At 37.8% G+C, this 13,177-nt stretch overlaps 3 protein-coding genes and 1 pseudogene across 3 annotated transcripts; 1 reads left to right on the top strand and 3 right to left on the bottom strand.

Moving 5' to 3' along the window:
* The first annotated feature begins 262 nt into the window (after positions 1–262).
* On the top strand, positions 263–2,095 carry LOC104798586 (berberine bridge enzyme-like 4). Its single transcript, XM_010520743.2, has one exon. The coding sequence runs from the start codon at positions 291–293 to the stop codon at positions 1,926–1,928; it is 1,638 nt and encodes a 545-aa protein (XP_010519045.1). The 5' UTR covers positions 263–290; the 3' UTR covers positions 1,929–2,095.
* Positions 2,096–3,514: 1,419 nt separating this feature from the next.
* On the bottom strand, positions 3,515–5,218 carry LOC104798585 (reticuline oxidase-like protein). Its single transcript, XM_010520742.1, has one exon. It carries the CDS (start codon positions 5,188–5,190, stop codon positions 3,598–3,600), a length of 1,593 nt encoding a protein of 530 aa, XP_010519044.1. The 5' UTR covers positions 5,191–5,218; the 3' UTR covers positions 3,515–3,597.
* Positions 5,219–6,517: 1,299 nt separating this feature from the next.
* Positions 6,518–8,112, bottom strand: LOC104798623 (annotated as a pseudogene).
* Positions 8,113–9,166: 1,054 nt separating this feature from the next.
* LOC104798584 (reticuline oxidase-like protein) lies at positions 9,167–11,764 on the bottom strand. The gene is made up of 2 exons (XM_010520740.1): positions 11,122–11,764; positions 9,167–10,275 (listed from the first exon to the last, which is right to left on the bottom strand). The coding sequence occupies exons 1-2, from the start codon at positions 11,735–11,737 to the stop codon at positions 9,317–9,319; spliced, it is 1,575 nt and encodes a 524-aa protein (XP_010519042.1). The 5' UTR covers positions 11,738–11,764; the 3' UTR covers positions 9,167–9,316.
* Between the last annotated feature and the right edge of the window lie 1,413 nt (positions 11,765–13,177).

Genomic DNA, 13,177 nt, shown 5'->3' with positions numbered 1-13,177 from the left:
AACTCAAATTTGTATGATTTAGTTTCGGTTTATTTATAACCTTCCAATCCGAACCGAATATAGAAATAACAAGAAAAAATCGTAATTGGTTTTAGAAAATAAACATTTTTATCGATACAAATTTAGTAAGAACCATACTGATAAACCCAAATAGATATAAATTTTCTAAAACCGAAACAAACCGAACTAAACCGAATATAAAACCGAAATGTCCACCCTTCTCCATCTATATATAGTCCCACTTCACGATCCAATTACTTATTCGAACTATCACACCACACAAAAAAAAAATGGAGAAGTGGTCACGACCAAGATTTAGCATCACCATTATCGTATCCTCTCTGTTCTGCTTCTTCTGCATTTCCATTCCACAAGCCAACTCACAACCTCCATCGCCGGAAAACTTCCTCCGGTGTCTCGACAAACAACCGTCGGATGCCGGCCGACCAAACTCCGCCGCCGCAGTCGTCCCGACGAACTCCACGTTTCCGACAATGCTCCTCAACTACGTCCGAAACCTCCGGTTCGCCTCACCGACCACCCGAAAGCCCGAAGCTATCGTCGCGGCCGAGTCCGAGACCCAGATCAGAGCCGTGATCGCTTGCTGCAAGGCCATGGACCTCGAGCTCAGGATCCGAAGCGGCGGCCATGACTACGAGGGCTTCTCGTACGTGTCGCCCGTCCCCTTCGTCGTCCTCGACATGTACAACTTCAGGCGAATAGACATCGATATGGAGACGGATAGTGCATGGATCCAAGCAGGAGCTACGCTTGGTGAGCTTTACTACAACATCGCCGACAAGAGCGAAGTCCGCGGCTTTCCGGCAGGAGTTTGTCCGAAAGTCGGGGCCGGAGGACATTTCAGCGGCGGAGGATTCGGGAACATGATGAGGAAATACGGTTTATCGGTGGATCATATCGTCGACGCCAAGATCATGGACGCGAACGGGAAGATATATGATCGGAGATCGATGGGCGAAGACGTTTTCTGGGCGATTCGAGGCGGCGGAGGTGGAAGCTATGGCGTCATTCTGGCATGGAAGATAATGCTTGTTCCTGTCCCGGAGAAAGTTACAGTCTTTAAGCTCGAGAAGACGGTCGGAAACGGAGCCGTTGACCTGGTTTGGAAATGGCAGTTCATCGCTCCGAGAATCGACAGAGATTTGTTCATCCGGTTAGAGATTAAACCGGTTAACCGGAATCGAACCGGTGGGAAAACCATCAAGGTCTCGTTCATTGGTATGTTCCTGGGTTTGCCCGATAGGCTCATGAGCATCACGAACCGGAGCTTTCCCGAATTGGGTCTGAAGAAATCGGACTGTATGGTCATGAAATGGGTTCGGTCGGCGCTCTTCTGGGCGAATTATCCGTTAGCCGCACCTTCATCGATTCTCCTGAAACGGGTTTCCACGAACGAATACTATTGGAAGCGGACGTCTGATTTCGTAAACCGGCCGATTTCAAAACCCGGTTTAGTGAACATTTTCAAGAAAATGATCGATCTTTCGCCATTTCCGCGGCGGGTCTGGATGCAATGGAATCCCTACGGAGGTAAAATGAGCGAGATACCGTCGGATTCAACCCCGTTCGTTCATAGAAGCGGTGAAATTTTCATGATCGAGCATTTCATGAATTGGTACGAACCGGGCGAAGGGTTAGCCGAGAAATTCATCGGTATATCGAGGAGGTTCCGGGAGGAGATGGCTCCGTACGTTTCGAAGAATCCGAGAGAGGCGTTCTTCAATTACAGAGACGTCGATATCGGGACGACGATGACGGGCGCGAATTCGAATTCGACGTACGGAGCGGCTAAGGTTTATGGGGTTAAGTATTTCAAAGGGAATTTCGAGAGATTGGTTAAGGTGAAAACCCGGTTCGACCCGGAAAATTTTTTCCGGTCTCAACAGGGGATTCCGGTTCTCTCTTAGCTATGGCCATCGCATGATCATGCACGTTCGGAGATTGTTAATTAAAATCAATAATTTAAGGAATAAAACATTGGAATAACATATTCGAATTTTAATCGGATTTTTATGTTATTTTATTTCTTGCGTTGTACGGTAATTTCTATCAACTGACCACAACCCTTGAATCATTGAATATAATTTTTTTTATTACATTATTGCAAAAACATCCGAATGAATAATAGAGGGAATTTGGTATATATATAGATATATACAACTATCATAAATATTAGGGATGACCGTTTTGATATGGTTTTTCGGAACCAAACCGTACCAAAAAAATATGGTACTATTCGTGAAATTCGTGAAATGAATCGATATTTTTTTTAAAACCGATTTTTTTGGAATCGAAACGAACGAATTGAATATTAAAAAACCCAAAAAATCAATTTGTTTTAAAATCTAATATTTTATTAACAAAATCCGAAATCGAAGCGAATCGAAAGTGAATATAAAAAATAATACATATTTTTTATAGAACCGAAAGATTCGAATCGAATCGAATGATTTTTAAACTGAATCCCAACCGAATATGGATAATATGGTATATTTATCAATCTTTTCTATCCATGCAATCTCTAGGTAGAAATGATTATAATCCAAGAATCTAGGGTCCATATATATATTTCATATATGCCTATGGTGCAATTATTTCAAATAATATAAAAAGTACGAAAACATTATTATAGTGTTTCTATCCATAAATACCAAATATTTGAGATAACGAATTCGAAATCGATTTTTTGGGAATTTAAAATCAAAACACTCTCAAATTTTCAGATATCATGTTCATCTTTGATTCGGATTCTAATTAAAAGGCATAAATAATTCATTAGTCTCCTTTCTTTTATTTTTTAAAAAAGTAGTTATTTGAAGTTTATTACACAACTGTCATAAAATCTATAATAAGGCCACGTGAAGAGACAAGGACGTGACGCATTTGGCATGACCTGTAAAGTCTTTTTGAACATGACCCACGTTGTCTCCATTCCAATAATTCAAAATGGACCATCATTTTATTAAAGTTCTATATATATATATATATATATATATATATATATATATGCATAAAATGCATCAAATTGGACCTACAAATATCTGTTAGTTACAAAAGCTACTCCAAAAATTTATATCGTTGAAAACGCTTCTTTCCCATTCATGGGTATCTATCTTATTAGTTAGAGTCTTATAGAAGGGTAAATATGTAATTTTACATGTGTATTATTAGGTCAAACTATTGTATAAACACCTAATCACGTGATTACTCCAAAATCCATGGGTTTAGTAGTAATATTATTACTCGAAAATTCCATAAAAATACTTCGATTTGTCTAAATATATCAAATAAATATCCCGATTTACAAATTATCAAAGAAATACCCAAATTTGTTCAATTTGTGTAAAAGAAATAACCGAAAAAAATCAACAATTTCTTTTGAAAAAAATGAATTTTTTTACCAATAAAAATCGAATGGTTATAGTTTTTTTATAACCCAAATCGAATATAACCAAACCGAATTCGAATCTAAAAACTGAAATGACCACCTTCGTCATGGAAACATAAACATATTTATTTTTTTTAGCAACACAACATTACATCACATGCATGACTATCGGTTGTTTTTTTTTTTTGTCATTTTCGAACAGGAATACTCTGTTCGTTGCGGTAAAAATTGTCGGGATCGAATCTAGATTTCACATCGACCAATCTCTCGAAGTTGTTCTTGAAATATTTAACCCCGAAAACTTTACCTTCCTCGTACGTGAAATTAACATTCGATCCGACGTCGAGATCGCGGTAATTCAAGAACGCCTCCCTAGGGTTCGTGGAAACGTACGGCGTCATGAACTCATGCATCTTTCTCGCGCGTTCCACGTGATCTTTCTCCGCGTCGTCGCCGGATTCCGACCAGTCCACAACGTATTCGACGTTGAAAACGTTGCCGGATCTGTGCGGGAACGGCGTTCTTGTTTCCGGGATTTCGCTCATTCTCCCTCCGTACGGATTCCAAACCATCTTCACTTTCTCGATCTCGGTAAGCTTCTTGAGTATCGCGTCTATACCGGGTTTCGAAATCGGATTCTTGACGTAATCCGATTTCCGTTTCATGAAGAGTTTCGGGGGTTCCCGGTTAAGCAAAACCGAGGTAGGTGTACCGATGGGATAACCGGCCCAGAACACAACCGATTCAATCCATGACATCTCGGTACAATCGGTTTTCTTCAGTCTCAATTCCGGTAAACCCCGGTTCAGAATGCTCACAACCCCATCCGACCGGCCCAAGTACATCCCCACGAACGAGGCTAAAACCGTCTTTTCACCTGCCCTTTTACCGTTGACCGGAGTCAAAGTCAACCTCACGAACAAGTTCCTGTCCGTCTTGTAGGCAAACTCTTGCCACTTCCAGACCAAATCCGACGCGCCATCTTCCACGGTTCTGCTGACGTTAAAGACCGTAACTTTCTCCGGCACCGGAACGAGCCGGATTCTGTATCCGAGCACGATGCCGAAGCTCGCTCCTCCGCCGCCGCGAATCGCCCAGAACACGTTTTCGCCCATCGAGACTCGGTCCGTGTAGATATTTCCGTTCGAGTCGACGATCCCGGACCCGACAACGTTGTCAACGGACAGTCCGTACTTCCTCATCAAGTTTCCGTACCCTCCGCCGCTAAAATGCCCTCCCACTCCCAACGTAGGGTATAAACCCGCCGGAAAACCGTACACTTTGGTTTTTTCCGCGATCCGATAACACAATTCTCCGATCGTCACGCCTGAATCGACCCAAGCCGAGGCCTCGGTCAGGTTCACGTCGACGGATCTAAAATTGAACATGTCGAGGACGTAGAATGGAACATTGGAAATATAAGACAGGCCCTCGAAGTCGTGGCCTCCGCTGCGGATTCTGACCTGGATTCCGAGCTCTCGGGAACATCCCAGGGCGGCCGGGAGGTGGGTCCACGTGGCGGCAGCCACGACGGCGATGGGTTTTGGAGTGGTGGGTTTGTCGAATCGGAGGTTGGGGATACGGCGGCGGAGGACGGCGGAGAAGGAGGCGTTCGAGGGTATGTACGCGGCGGCGGAGTTAGGGCTTGTCGGATCGCTTGGCTGTCGGTCCAAACATCGGAGAAAATCGGGCGGCGTTATCTGTGAGGTTACATATGATGCGGTAAAGAATGATAGTAGAGAAAATGCGAGAATTTTTTGTAAAGTTGAGATTTTTTCCATTTTTTCCCTCGATTTTTATTGGGTTCAGTGTTTGTATGTATATCTTTGTATATATGTATATATATATATATATACATATATATGAGATATGGAGTTCAATTTTAAATTTTTTCAAGTTGTACGGATTAGTATTTTTCCAGTCTATGTTATGATTGCCAGTGAGTAGATGATTGACTTTTCAATGTCAAACATTTGCTTATTTATCTTAGTGAACATAATATTTTGATTTTTTTTTTTTGTGAAGGAGGTTTGGATATTAGAATAATAAATTTATTAGTGATTATATGTACGTAATTGATGTATGTGAGTGGCGATATCTTATCTTTAATAACAACATAAATAATTTTTAAATTTACATCAAATTATAAAAAAAATCCATATAAACAAATTATCTTAACTCACAACAACTCGCAATACTCACTGCGTTCCTAAATAATCGTCGTTTTAAAGTTTTTCACTTTTTAAATTTTTTAAAAAAAATATAAAAAATTTTATACATTCTTATTTAATATAGGTTTAATGATAAAAACTATATTGTTATTAAAAATTTATTAGAGTTGTAACAGTTTTAATTAAAAATAAAATTGGAAATTATTTTAAAAAATTATATAAAAAAGATGGAATTACATCTATTTAGAAACAAAAATAATTGTTTAAAAGATCAATTATTACAGTTGTATCTTTCTTTCTTTTTTTATTGAATAATTGCCAATTTAAATTCGGTCACGAGAAATAAACTCTTGGTTGATTAAGTTATTAGCTTTGACTTTGACTTTGACTTTCACATGCTGATCAATGATCGAAAACAGTTGTCTGAAAAGCATTTCGAGAGATAGTGATATCAGATCTAAATATTAAATATTTTTATTATTGTTGATATTATAATAACCAACGCGTATAATCTTATGATTCGATTTAGACTATCCGTACAAATAATAATTTTCAAACTTTATAACGCGCAAGACTTTGCTCATTGGATCTGCCACCTTTAATTATCAGTTCAAACGTTGAATATCTTTGGTCAATCGTGTATATCTCTTAGGCATGTGACTGTGTTAAATTGGTACACGGTGTTATATTATTATACGAATTATATATCTTAGGCATATTATATATATATACATATATAATGCACATCTTTAGATTAAATTAATTGTTGAGTTTATATAATTGATACCCTAAATTTATAAATATTTTTATTAGATTTACTATGAAAATGATATTCATTTTAATATGATAACTATTGTTATTATTACGAATAACTACAAACAAAAACATTTTTAAATTCATTAAAGCCGTCATTTGCCTCAACGTAACTATTTTTTCACTAACCGGACCGAACCGGAATGCTCTGCTCGTACCGGAAGTAGTTGTCGGGATCGACCCTCGTCTTGACCGAAACCAACCTCTCGAAATTGTTCTTGAAGTACTTCGTTCCGTACACTTTCCCTTCATCGTACGTCGAATTCACATTCGTACCGATATCGATGTCTCTGTAGTTCAAGAACGCCTCTCTAGGGTTCTTCGACACGTACGGACTCATCGCCTCGTACAGTCTTTCCGTCTGGTTCAAGTAATCATTCGCCATTTCATTGTCCGGTTCCAACCAGTTCGTGGAGTAATGAATCAAGAACTTGTTCCCCGCACGGTGAGGAAACGGTGTCTCCTTGTCGGATATCTCGCTCATTCTCCCGCCATACGGGCTCCAAGCCATCGAGACCTTCTCGTTCAGCTGAGCCATGATCTTGAATATGGATTCAAGACCGGTTTTAGGGATCGGTTCTTGAACGTAATCGGATTTCCTCTTGAAATATCTCGGCTGTTTAGGGATCCGTTCGAGCAAGACAGAAGTCGGTGTGCCCTTTGGGATACCGAACATGAACAGAACCGATTCGATCCATTTCATTTCGGTACAATCGGTTTTGTTCAGACCCAGTTCCGGGAAACCCGAGTTCATAACTTCTAGAAGCTTCTCGGATGTCCCAAGAACATTCCCGTGAACGTACCCTTCACAGTCTTACCCGATTTGGTTGCGTTCGTTATACTCAACGCCAATTTTATGAACAAATCGTCGTCGATCTTGTCCGAAACTTCTTGCCATTTGAGGATTACATCCGTAGCTCCGTTTTCCACTGTTTTCGATACCTCAAAGACGGTAACTTTCTCCGGGACGGGGACAAGCTTTATCTTCCACGCCAAGACCACACCGAAACTGGCTGCCCCTCCGCCACGTAATGCCCAGAAAAGATCTTCTCCCATCGAACTCCGATCAAGAACTTTACCGTTAACGTCGACGATTTTAGCATCTACGATGTTATCCACCGACAAACCGTATTTCCTCATCATAGCACCATACCCTCCGCCGCTAAAATGTCCTCCGGTTCCTAATCCAGGACAAATCCCTGCGGGAAACGCCTTAATTTTGCTCTTATTGGCAATGGCGTAATAGAGCTCTCCCAATGTAGCTCCTGCCCCGACCCAAGCCGTGTCGAGATTCGGGTCGAACTCGATGGAACGGAGATTAAACATATCGAGAAGGACGAAATCTTTGTCGGAATTGTAGGATAGACCGTCGTAATCGTGGCCTCCGCTTCGGATCCTCAGCTCAAGGCCTCGAGCCTTGGCGCATAAGATCGCGCCCTGGACGTGAGAGACCTCGGCCGCGGTCACGATCATGGTCGGTTTACGTGTGCTGTCGTTGTAACAACGTAGATTTCGGACATAGTTTTTCAGGACAGTGAGGAACAAAGGGTGTTTCGGTCCGTAAGTGAGATCGGCGACCGGAATGTTTGGATCTCCGAATCTGTAATGGTAATCATTGAGGCAGTTCCCGAATGTTTGGTCTGGTAAGGATGATTCTGCGTATACTTTTGGAACAATCAAAATCGTTTGGAGGAGGATTATGAAAATTAGGGTTTTCATTTTTTTGGAGATTTGATTTGATTTGATTTGGTTTTTATTTTTTATTTTTTGCTTGTGGGTTTATGTTTTTTTTATGTGTATATATATATAAGGGAATGGATAGACACATACATATTTATCTATCTATATATATATATATATATATATGTGTGTGTTTGGTAATTAATTATGTATATTAGACTATAATCTATAGCTTTTGTTTTTTTGCAACAAGGGGATATTTCATGCTTTATATGATGATCACGATTAAGTATATAGACTATATTTTCGTGGAATTTTCTCTTATTTAAGTATATATATATATATATATATAATTGTAATATGATTCTATTTTTCATGAGAATTTCCCTTATAATTATCTATTATATCAATTATTATAATATGATTCTATTTTCATGGGATTTCTCCTTATAATTATATATTATATACGATTCTCTTAATTAACCAGTTTAATCGTGATCAGCATATATATAAAATACGAAACCTCCACATATTGCAAAAAATAAAAGCTATAGATCATAGTCTTATATGCGTAATTAATTATCAAACATAGGTATATACATAAATATGTAGGTGTCTTAATTTGTATTCTTTTAGGATTATATATATATATATATATAATTGTTGACATGGTAAAATGGTGATGTGGCGTTGACTTGGCTACAGAACGGTACCACGCTAGGGTTTCATCGTCGGAATCCATTAACAGCATCATGGTAATTTGAAAAATTTTATAAATTGGTATTTTCATGGAATTTTAGCATAATATGTGTATTTATTTGTTAAATCGAAAGTTTATATATTTTAAAATTATATTTTATATAAAACTTAATATATATGTTTTTTACACATTGCCTAAATTTTATCGATGTATTTTCATGGAATTTCTATTATATATATATATATATATTGAGCTTCATCGCAAGACATCACAAGACAATTAAAAAAACCCCTAATTCAATAATAAATTCACCACATTCATTATAAAATATAGAAAACAAATCTTAAATCATATTTCAGCTGTTGTTCAGTTTGTTAATGAAGATTTTCGTCATGAAATAATATTCAAACCATTATATAAACTTCAATCAAATTACAAATACAGAAAATACAAAGAATAACAACATAAAACTTAGGGTTCGTAATTTTGCATTATTAAAGTACACACACATAAATATGTATAGTTCAACTACTAGTTCCCATACTATGGGAACACAGGAATGCTTTGTTCGTTCCTGAAGAAATTATCTCTATCCACTTTGGTCTTAATCTTCACCAGTCTATCGAAATTTGCCGCAAAGTATTTAATTCCGTACCTTTGACCTTCCACATAGCTCTCAACCTTTCCTTTGTGCAAATTAACCCCCAAATCCACATCCCTATAGTTATAAAATGCCCGCCTCGGGTTTTTCGACACGAACGGAGTCATGAAATCGTACAACCTTCTCGTCAATTCCATGTTCCTGTCGGTTAATCTCTCGTCGTTCCAGTTCGCGGCGTATTGTATCTTCCACAGATTCCCGGCCCTATGAGGGAATGGCGTGGCCGAGGAAGGAATCTCAGCCATTCTACCTCCGTACGGATTAAACGTCATCATCGGAATCTCGAGCTCGATCATCTTCCTCCACAAAGATTCTAAACCGGTTCTTGGAATCGGTTTAGTTACGTAATCCGATTTTCTCTTCAAGTACGTAAGAGTTTGATTCCGTTGTAGCAATACTTCCTCCGGCGTTCCAACTCGGATATTGGTCCAGAAAAGAACCGATTGAATCCAACTCGTTTCGATACAATCGGATCGGACCAAACCCAGCTCAGGGAATCTTCGGTTCATGATCGAGATTAGGGTTTCGGAATCTCCGAGGAACAGAGACAAGAACGTTGCCCTAACGGTCTTTTGTCCCGCCGTAACGGTGCTGTTGACGATGTCAAACGTTAGTCTGATGAAGAGCTCGTCGGGGAGATGAGGCGCGACCTGCTGCCAGCGATCCACGATTGCGGTTGCGTTCTGTTCTAGCGTTCGGGAGATTCTGAAAACGGTGACGTTTTGAGGGACTTCGACGAGGTTTATTTTGTAGGATAGCACGACGCCAAAGCTCGATCCTCCTCCTCCACTGATTGCCCAAAATAGATCCTCCCCCATTGATTTTCTATCCAAAATTCTACCTACAATTGTTTTTTAATTAAAAAAAAAGTCAATAAATGTACACGTAAATAGTATATATAATTAATATGTGTATATATATGTATTATATATATAAGCATATTCTACACAATCTTTAAGTACGATCTATGCATTTCTTTTGATGGTTTCCAATGTTATTATTTTATATTTGAATGGTTTTGACCCCAAAATAATGATTTTTTTTTTAAATTTATAAATTCCTCGACCATGAGAAAGGAGACATATAATAATTAGGACTTGAACTTTGTTAAGTTTCTGTAAAGTCAGCCACGGTCTGATCCATCTTCTAACTGATCAAACTGTAATCATATGTAATTTTGACAAGATGATTTCTTAAAATAATATATATATATATATATATATATATATATGTGTGTGTGTGTGTGTGTGTGTGTGTGTGTGTGTATATAAGATGATTCAAAGTTCAACCCATATGCAAAATAAATTTAACTATTAGTATAAACTATATAGTTTCAAATAGTATGTATGTATATATGATGATTTGAACCATATATAACACAAATTTAATTATTAATTAGTATAAACTATATATAGAGAAATTAGGGTTAGACATATATGCATGTTACCATTTACCATTTTAAGTCAGCGACGGTCCGATCCATCTTCTAACCGAACAAACTGTAATTATATGCTATTTTGACTAGAGATGATGTCTTAAAATATTATATATATGATGATGATTCAACCCATATGTAACATAAATTTAATTATTAGTATTGACTATGGAGAAATTAGGGTTAGACATATGTATTTATATATATATATATATATATATATGTATGTATGTACGTATATGCATATGTTACCGTTTACGTCGACCATTCTGGCGTCAACGACGTTATCGACGGTAAGACCGTACTTCCTCATCATGTTGCCGTACCCTGCGCCGCTAATGTGACCGCCGACGCCAACTGTCGGACAAACTCCCGCCGGAAACCCTAAAGTCTTGCTCTTGTCCCATATGTTGTAATAAACTTCTCCAAGAGTCGCCCCGGTCTGAACCCAAGCCGTTCTCTTCTCCACGTCCACGTCGACCGACCGTAGATTGAACATGTCGAGCACGAAAAACGGGACGCGGGAATAGGTCACGTACGATAAACCGTCGTAGTCGTGGCCTCCGCTCCTGATCTTCATCTGGAGATTGTGGCGACGGCCGCAGAAAACGGCGGCTCGGACGTGGGATTCGTGGCCGGCGGCGATTATGAGAAAGGGTTTCGGGGTGGAGGACGTGTTGAATCGGAGGTTACGGATATAAGCCTCGAGAACGGCGGAGTAAGAGCCGTTTCCGGGGAAATATACGGCGGAGGAAATCGGGTGAGAGGCGGAGGAGTGCGCGGTTAGGCATTGCATGAAAGTTTCGGAGTTTGCTGACGTGGATATGAAAAGGGTTATTAAAAGTAGAAATGTAGTTTTCGAAAACATGATTTTTTTTTTTGGTTTTGTGATTATAAAATTTTTTGGTGTATGAATTTGGGGAGGGGTTAGGGTATTTATAAACAATTTTGTGACAATGAATAATTTGAGAGAAGATCATGCATGACGTTGATACCGAAATGGTTGACCACGAAAATTCAAATGCAAATGAAATCCGAGGTGGCACGGTATTTGATTAATATTGATGTTTTCATTACGTTCTAGAATTTATATTAATTATAATTTAGAGCATATGATATTGAATTTAATTAATATATATATATATATATATATATGTATATATGTATCATTAAATGATTGGGGCAAAGATTTAGAATGCGTAACATGCAAAACTCAGATCTAGATATTCGCTTCTAAAATGTTATTCGAGCCGACGTGTAACAAGTTTTGTGTTGGATATGCTGACGTGGCGTTTCATATTATAAGCAATTATAGAAAATTATTAGATTGACCAAAAAAAAATGGTCGACTATAAAAAAAAAAATGACAAGATATACTTTGAGCGGCTTATTTGACTTTCACATGATTGACCGTACATGAGGATTGATTAGCAATTTAATTAAGAGGATCACAATTATTTCCTATGATTTTTGTCCACGTCACACGATTAATCACCAAAAATTGAATAATTATTTCATTCTCTAAGAAATCAAAGCTAATTAGGCAAAAATATCTGAAAACAAAAAAAAAAATAAACAGAAATTAATCCCGGAGCTAATTTTTGGGAGCATTTTTTTTTATCTTTTTAATTAGAGTATAAATAAATATCCACCAAAATATTGAAATTTCTTATTAAAATTAGTCGACCCATATTTATGGTATATGTTTTGGACCATAATTTAGAGAGAGAGAGAGAGAGAGTATAAAAATTTATTATGTATGGGTTCAGAAAATATATCCATATGAATTTAATTAAACTCTTTAAAAATGTAACCACCAAAGTAAGATGAAAAAGATTAAAAAGGCAGTAAATTAAATAATTTACCATCCGTCCATTGAATTTGTAAATATATTTCGATTTTCCACTCAATTTAAAATATTTTTAATCAATATCGAGTTCCGATTGTTCCAAGAACATGATCGATCTTCTATAGACGATCGAGAGATCGTTCTCTCTGAATATTTCGGGATATTTTTCCGAGCATACAATCGATCCAGCAATCTTCTAACTCATATTCATTTTTTATGTTCTAAACTGAACGCAACCTTTTCCGATGAATCTTTAACAATTAACCAATTTATAGATGCGTCTTTTATAAACATTTTACTCCTGTACTTACCTATAATACACGTATACATGAATATCATGAAAGATTAAAACCAATCAACCGTTTATTTTAAAATATCCAACATATTTATTATAAAAAATTTATATTTTAATCTATATCGAGTTCCGGTCCCAAGAGAAAATGTTCACTCCTAATGCGT

Source organism: Tarenaya hassleriana, unplaced genomic scaffold, assembly GCF_000463585.1.
Source record: "Tarenaya hassleriana unplaced genomic scaffold, ASM46358v1 Cleome54, whole genome shotgun sequence".
In the NCBI taxonomy this organism is placed as follows: domain Eukaryota; kingdom Viridiplantae; phylum Streptophyta; class Magnoliopsida; order Brassicales; family Cleomaceae; genus Tarenaya; species Tarenaya hassleriana.
The sequence above is the reverse complement of the archived record's forward strand: the minus strand, read 5'-3'. Positions and strand labels throughout refer to the sequence as shown.